A 7,207-nucleotide genomic window follows, 5' to 3' on the forward strand; every position below is an offset into this window, starting at 1 on the left:
CTTACAATGGGTTAATAAATGTACACTTCAGGGGCACGGAAGAGAGGCAGATCAAGCCATTTGAAAATAATAATTTATTGCTTTTCCTTCCAAAGCTTTGTGAATTTACAAAAAGAAAGTTGACAGGCTGCTCAGTTCAGACTGAGAATGCAAGAGGTGTGAGAACCTGGACCACGATGGCCACCGGATGTTCGCCTGCAGACATGCACTGACATCCGAAACAAACTCCCCCAGGTTTGTTACTGCCTTCAGAGATGCTGCAGTTCCTCACACAGCTTCTCTCATGACACACCTGGGTCATTGGTCAAGTCATGGAATGACGCAGAGGTTGTTTTGGTTTGGGGGTTGTGGGGGTTTTTTCCTTTTTTTGCCCTCCTGCTAGAAAATGAAATTTTCAGTTCATTTCTGAAAAATAAATTGGTCAATAAACTCATTTTGTTCTGCTTCTACTTTACACAAAGCTTCATATTCAACCCGATACCTGAAAAACAAAATTGTTAGAAGCCCTCAAAATGGATGAAATACACCAGGAACTTAATTCTTCCAGAAAAGAACAGAAGTGATTTAGATGATTCCAAGAAATGGTGTGAGTTCAAAATGAAGTTAGTGAGGGCAAGAGAGAGAGAAAAATGAGGCAAAGCTCTACCTAGGGCCACCCCTGAGAAGTCTCCAGCCCTGAGAAGCTTCCTTGCAGAGAGCCAGCCAACTCCAGACACAAGTGTGTGTGCCCTCACACTACTAGAGGTGGTCTGACATTAACAAATCTTCCCATCAAATTTATTTTTAAAATCTTCAAATCAGGATGATAAGACACTATTCCTGGGAGAACAATGATGAAGAGCAAGGGTAAGAGGTGACCATTCAAGAGGAAAAACAAAATTGCAGTTGAGTAAAGAACTTGCTTTACAACAAAACTTACCTTTCAAGCTGCATTTTCTTTTCTGCTATTAGTGCCTGGAGTTGCTGCTGTTGGGCTTCTCTCTGTTTCGCTATAGATTTGAGCAAGTTCCGAGCACCAATGGCCTAGAAAAACATTGCCAAAGAAGGTCATGACTTCATTAAAGTCCTCAACTGGGGAAGGGACATGGGGGCTTTGTGGGGGTGGAGTGGAGGGGAGCAAGGAAGGTCGAGCCTCAGAGTTTTAGGAGTAAGTCCGAAGGAGGCTTAACCTCCTGATCTCAAAGTGCCTGGTGAGAACAGCTGCAGCTTAGCATCTGCAGACCTAGAATCTAGGGCCTGGCACACAGTGGCCCATCTGGTGCACCATTTAGCCTTGTGTCCTTTGCCAAGTCATCTGTACTCTGCATGCATTCATTTATAAAGTGAGAGTAAACCACCTATCATATTCATCGTATCTCAGTGATGATGTGAAGATTAAAGGAAACAGTATACTGGCATGTAAGAGTTCAATAGTGGGTTAACTGGACCAGGAATTACTTATTTTTAAATTGCAGTATAATTGACATGTATTAGTTCCAGGTATACAACATAATCATTCAATATTTGCACAGGCATTCTTATTTAAAATCTTATTTTAATTAAAGAACTCCCCATCACCTAGCCCTCCCCACCAAAAACAAAGGGGGATTTCTCTGACTGTTCAGTGGTTAAGAATCTGCCTGCCAATGCAGGGACATGGGTTCAATTCCTGCTCTGAGACGATCCCACAGGCAACAGGGCAACTAAGGCTTCGTGCTGCAACTACGGCCACAGCCTGCACACCCGAGAGCCTGTGCTCCGCAACAAGAGAAGCCACGCACCCCAACAAAGCACAGCCCTGGCTCCCCACGACTAGAGAAAGCCCACACAGCAGCAACGAAGACCCGGGACAGCCAAACATAAATAATTTTTTTAAGAACCAGATTTAAAAAAGGGGGGGGCGGGGCAGAAGGATGAGAGGCTAGGGAACTAGGCCGAAAGTTAAAAAATACATGCTGATCTTACCTTCATCTTCTCATTTTCTGCTTCCTTTGCAAGTTGGTCAACAAGCTCAATTAAGCCACCAACTATTTTCTGAAACTGGCCAATTTCTTTTGTGGAAAGAACAACAAAAACAAATGTTTTATTTTTCAACATCACCACTCTCCCTCGCCATTTCCTTGTGGCGTGAGGGCAGGGCTAACCGCCTCTTCTAATTTGTGTGAAAAGCCATTTGGTGTCTGACAGCCTTGGTCTGAACCTAGAGAAGGGTGGCCATGAGCCCAGAGCTGGGTTGGAGTGTATTTGGATCTTGAGTCCCCACTGAAGCAGCCAGCAGCTGTAGCTCGGGCTGTGAGGCTCCTGATGGGCGCACCTTGGGGATGGACCGCATCCTGCTGTCCTAAGAATGATGGGAAGCACAAAGGGCTGACCTCAAGAAAGGACCGCCCCAGGATACGAATGCTGCCTCTGGACAAGCCATGGGTAAGACACTAGATTTGAGCTGCTGGGGAGTGGGGGCTTTCTACCTGTGACCAGGGCTAATAAAAAGCTCAAAGCATTTAAGGAGTTAAATCTCTTATTTGTTCTTTCCCATGTCCCTGGGTATAGTGGAACCCGTGTTACTGAGGAGTAAACCAAGACCCAGAGGGTAGGACGACATGCACACGGCGTTCAGAAGACTGGTGAGAGAAGCCACTACCTTCCGCCAGTCAAGCTCTCTCCAGAGCCTATAGACTCCCCAGAAGGTGCAGATACAGGCTACATCTCTATATTTGCTGCTACCGGGCTTGTTTGGCTGCTGAGACAGGAAGCATCCTGGCTATCACTAGCTTTAAAAAAAAAAAATGACTTCATTGAGTCTTTTGAACTGCCTCTCCAAACTCCAGGTGATCAAATCTCACTCCAAACAATGGCAAGTCTGCCACTGAGAACACTATTTCTCCCAAGAAATCAAATCCTAACTCTGTTTCCCACCCCCAAGTCATGGTTCTGAAGTTGAAGGTTCCTGGGACTGCCTACCTAAACAAACACCTTCCTGTCTCCACTGCCGTGTTTGATTGGTGCCCTGAGCCTACCCAAGAGCATAGGAGGGCACGCAGACAAGGTGGGTGGCACACGGGAATTCAGGAGGGCCAGGTTCAACCTCCTGGGAGCCAGCAGCTCCGCTTGGGCAGGGCCCAGGGCTGCAGTCAGGGGGTGGGGGCGAGACACAAGGCTGAGTGGCACCGTGTCCCCCAAGGCGAGACTCACTGTCCACAAAGGCCTTGCATTCTTCCTTGAGCTCTATGGTCTGCTGGGTAACCTCCGGGTCCAACACCCGCAGCTTGTTCAGCTCATCAAAGTGCAGCCCGGCTTCAGCCAGGATGTCCTTGGCCATGACTGTAAAGAAAGCAGCCCCAGCCCCCGATCACTTCCCAGCCCCTCAAAGAGAAGCCAGCTTCCAACCCAGCCCCACTCCTGGCCCCGGACACCAAGGCCAAAAGCCCAGATGTTCCAAAGGCTCCCCCTTCCCTCTGCCTCCGCCTCTCTGAGCCTCACCTGTTTGCCTTCCAGCTTCCTCCCCAGAGAAGAGAGGTTCTGACAGGGTCAGCCAGGGAGAGGTGTGTCATAGGAGCAAGGGTCAGGAAAGAATAAAGTCCAGTTGCTTGTCACAGGCATCGTTCATTCAACACACATTCCTGGAGTGCCAACTACATGCCAGCACTGCTAGATGCTGGGGATAAAGATGCGTGCGACATGGTGCCTGCCCCGGAGGAGCAGAGTGTAGCTGGAGGAAGACAGACACGTACACTGAAAAATCACACAGTTAAGTGCGTTTACAGAAGTGTCACTAAAGAGCTGGAGGAAAAGAGAACAGTTAACTCAGGGTGAGGGAGCGACATGGAAACTAAGCTGGGAGCCATAGCATATTTATTTATCCCCAGTTATGTACCCAAAAGGACATACAAGAACTTTTCAAATATAGTGCTGGAACAATATGAAAGACAAGTAAAAGAGAAAATCTGAGTGAATTAAAAATTAGGGTTAAAAATAAACACAGGAAAAAATAAATAAACACAAGAAGCCAGGGGTAAGAATATTACCCATAATGTATGCCACAGGCACACCTGCCTCAACTGGGACCCAAAGTTGGGTCAGTCTCTTTCTAGCAGAAAACACAAAAAAGAGTGAAATATCAGCGAGAACATGCCAAGTAAGGAGGTCAGGGCAAGGCATTCCAAGCAGAGAAAACAGCCTGGACAGGAGCACAAAGCCATTGGAAGGGCCTATTCCTGACTAGAAGTTGAAAGGACAGGATGGAGAGGGAAAGCCAGGTGGAGCCAGATCAGAAACACCCTGTGGGCCAAGCTAAGGAGTTTGGCTTTTTTCTGTAGACGAGAACCAGCAGAGAGATCTTCTCCCTTCCCAGGCCACCTCACATTCCTGGTCCAAAGGATGCCTCAATTCTGGGAACGAAACACTGAAAATTCACCCTCCTTCTGCCTTAAACACACATACAAAATAAAAATAAGAGAGCACATGCCCTGTCTAAAAAGGGAGGCAATGCTACTTAGGTCTAGCCATTGGCTGCTACACCAACTTGGAAACCCCCGGTGTTCTGAAGGCTACCACAACCTGGTCCTTCCCTCCCACCTCCCCCAGCCTCCCTTGTTTCCCTTCCCATTACATTAGAGAAGTTCTGTTCTGAATGGGGTGATTCTGGGAGCAACTTGCCAGGGTAGGTATACCACAGAAACAGCAATGGTTAAAAAGAATTAAGTTCCATTATTGACAGAACTGATTTTCAGGAGGACCCGAAATCCAGATTTACATATGCAATCTGACTTTTAAAGAAGAGTATCTCCTTTAATTCAAAAATTTTAAGTAAGAAAAAAAAAAACCACCCAAAATCCACATCCAAGATTGTGTGAGCCAACTAACCCATGTCTAGCTGTGTAGGACTGGCCCAGGGCCTTTGGTCTCACTGCAGTCCATTCAAGTCAGTCAGCTAGCACCTTCCTTTTGAAACACTTTAATCATCCAGAGTTCCCTTGTAATTGGGCTTTTTAAAACGATGTCTTCCTATTTGTTCTATTCACACATATAGTCTAAGTCAGGGGCCCCCAACTTCCAGGATCTAATGCCTGATGATCTGAGGTGGAGCCGATGTAATAATAATAGAAATAAAGTGCACAGTAAATGTAATGCACTTGAGTCATCCCAAAATCATCACCCCCACCCTGCCTCTGCCCCCCGACCGTGGAAAAACTGTCTTCCATGAATCTGGTCCCTGGTGCCTAAAAGGGACCGCTTGTCTAAGCATTTAGCACCTACCAGGTGAGTGGTTAAGAATCGACCTGCCAATGCAGGAGACACAAGAGACGCAGGTTCAATCCCTGGGTCGGGAAGATCCCCTCGAGGAGGAAATGGCAACCCACTCCAGTATTCTTGCCTAGAAAATTCCATGGACAGAGGATCCTGATGGGCTACAGTCCACGGGGTCACAAAAGAGTCATACACGACTGAGCGACTGAGCACACACACAAGTGAGCGACTGAGCATACACACAAGTAACTAACCAGACAAACTGATTCAAATAACCAGAGGGCACAGAAATCTGCTTCAATCTGCACTCTCTTCCCAGAGAGCTTGCATTTATTCACTAACATCTACTGAGGCCCTGTCCCGGGGATAGTGTAGTGAAGAAAATGCTTCAATGCTTTAAGTTCCCGACCTCTGGACAGACAGTAAACAAATAATCACAAATTGTGATAAAATTATGAGGAAAAGCACATGGTGCTACATGAAGCTGTAGCAGGAGGATAAAATTCATGTGGACACAAAATTACTCCCAAAATTTGTAAACAAAACTCTTCTGAGAAAGTGACACGCTGAGAAGTAAAGGCTGTCCAGAAGTTTGTCAAGTGAAGGGAGGAGGAAGTATTCTGGGCAGAAGGAAAAGCCTATGTGAAGATGCTGAGGCTATGAGAAATGGAACCTGTAACAAGAGCCAGGAGGCTAGTGTGGTTGAAAGACTGAGCAAGAGAGAGAGAGAAACAGGATGAGGTGAGATGGGAAGGCTAGGGCTGGATGGTGGAGGGCTCTGAAAGCTGCAGTAACGAGCCTGGATTTTCTCATAAGCGTTTCATGGGCAGCCAGTGGATTCTCAGCAGAGGGGCATAATCAGACATGCCCTTTAGGGAGACCACTCTGACCCAGGATGGAGAATGGGTTGGAGGAAATAAGGGAGCTACAACTATCTTGTTCACCACTGTTACCCTAGCATCTAACATGATGCCTGCACAGAAACTGGCACTCAGCAAATGTGTGTGGTATGAAGCACTGTGAAATCAGAGCAGGCTATTTCAGTAACCAAGGCTTGGAGCGGAAGAAAAGTGTTCCGATTTGAGTTGTTTTGTAAGTCGAGTTAATAGGACTTTGTAAAGGATGACTGACGCAGGGATTTTGGGGAGGAGTGAAAGAGAGTCAGGCAAGATTCCCGCGTACCTGGCCTGAGCCAGTTGCACGGCTGGAAGGGCTAATTGAATGAGAAGGGTCAGACCGGAGAAGAAGCGGAGAGGGTTCAAAGCCGACTACTGGATTCTCTCCCAACTCCCACCACATCTGAGGAACACCGGGAACAAGAGCCGGACTAAGCTCCAGGAAGATGAGAGTGGTGACGCGCTCTCCTCCAAACCCACCCCCGGGTTCTCCCCTGACCCACGCTGGGCGCTCCGAGCAGGCTCCACCCGTGGGGTGTGGGAAAATTAGGAGGACCTGGGTGTGGAGCGCGCGTCTTCACTATGTAAACTGCTTGAACTTAATCTGAGCCGCAGTTTCCTAAGATAGTTGCGAGCAGCAACGCGTAAAGTTCCAGGCCCTAGCCGGGGGTAAAACCGCTCCCAGAGCCTGGCGGAATTCCCACGTTTCTTTCGCCCCGGGATTGCTTTTCCTCCGGACGCGAGCCTGTTAGGCTCATCTCACCCCCGGCCTGCCCCAAGCCCGCCAACCCGGAGTCACGGCCTACCTGTTCACCCAGCAGCGACAGCGCCGGCGACCCAGGCTAACGTCGGCAGTCAGCGCCTCTCCAGTCGGCTGAAGCCGACACCCGCCCAGCAGCCTCAGCCGCTGCCACGGCGACAGAACCTGTTTACCTCCAACGTCACTTCCCGACGCCGGAAGCACTTAGATCCACAGAGCCCGCAGGGCCTGCTGGGAAACAGAGGCCTGAGAGGAGTGATAACTGCCTACGAGACCCAGAGCCTTTGCGCCGGAAAGGCTGCCGGAAGCAGCTATGCGCTCAGCG

At 48.4% G+C, this 7,207-nt stretch overlaps 1 protein-coding gene across 3 annotated transcripts; it reads right to left on the reverse strand.

The window, feature by feature from the left end:
* Positions 1-56: 56 nt before the first annotated feature.
* Positions 57-7,083, reverse strand: IFT20 (intraflagellar transport 20). 3 transcript variants are annotated; one of them, XM_043903157.1, is made up of 6 exons: positions 6,929-7,080; positions 3,460-3,688; positions 3,172-3,300; positions 1,945-2,030; positions 920-1,023; positions 57-481 (listed from the first exon to the last, which is right to left on the reverse strand). In XM_043903157.1, the coding sequence occupies exons 3-6, from the start codon at positions 3,296-3,298 to the stop codon at positions 400-402; spliced, it is 399 nt and encodes a 132-aa protein (XP_043759092.1). In that variant the 5' UTR covers positions 3,299-3,300; positions 3,460-3,688; positions 6,929-7,080; the 3' UTR covers positions 57-399. The 3 variants fall into 3 exon arrangements, with proteins under 3 accessions (XP_043759092.1, XP_043759094.1, XP_043759093.1); XM_043903159.1 differs by having other exon boundaries at positions 3,460-3,498; positions 6,929-7,053; XM_043903158.1 differs by lacking the exon at positions 3,460-3,688 and having other exon boundaries at positions 6,929-7,083.
* Between the last annotated feature and the right edge of the window lie 124 nt (positions 7,084-7,207).

Source organism: Cervus elaphus, chromosome 5 (assembly GCF_910594005.1).
Source record: "Cervus elaphus chromosome 5, mCerEla1.1, whole genome shotgun sequence".
NCBI lineage: Eukaryota > Metazoa > Chordata > Mammalia > Artiodactyla > Cervidae > Cervus > Cervus elaphus.

Bases quoted from the DNA above. Each gene is read 5' to 3' on its own strand.
- IFT20 (XM_043903158.1), bottom strand. From the start codon at position 3,298: ATGGCCAAGGACATCCTGGCTGAAGCCGGGCTGCACTTTGATGAGCTG. The intron at 2,031-3,171 runs GTGAGTCTCGCC...TTTCCACAAAAG, and splicing joins ATGCAAGGCCTTTGTGGACA to AAATTGGCCAGTTTCAGAAA. The intron at 482-919 runs GTAAGTTTTGTT...TTTGTTTTTCAG, and splicing joins AAGAAAATGCAGCTTGAAAG to GTATCGGGTTGAATATGAAG.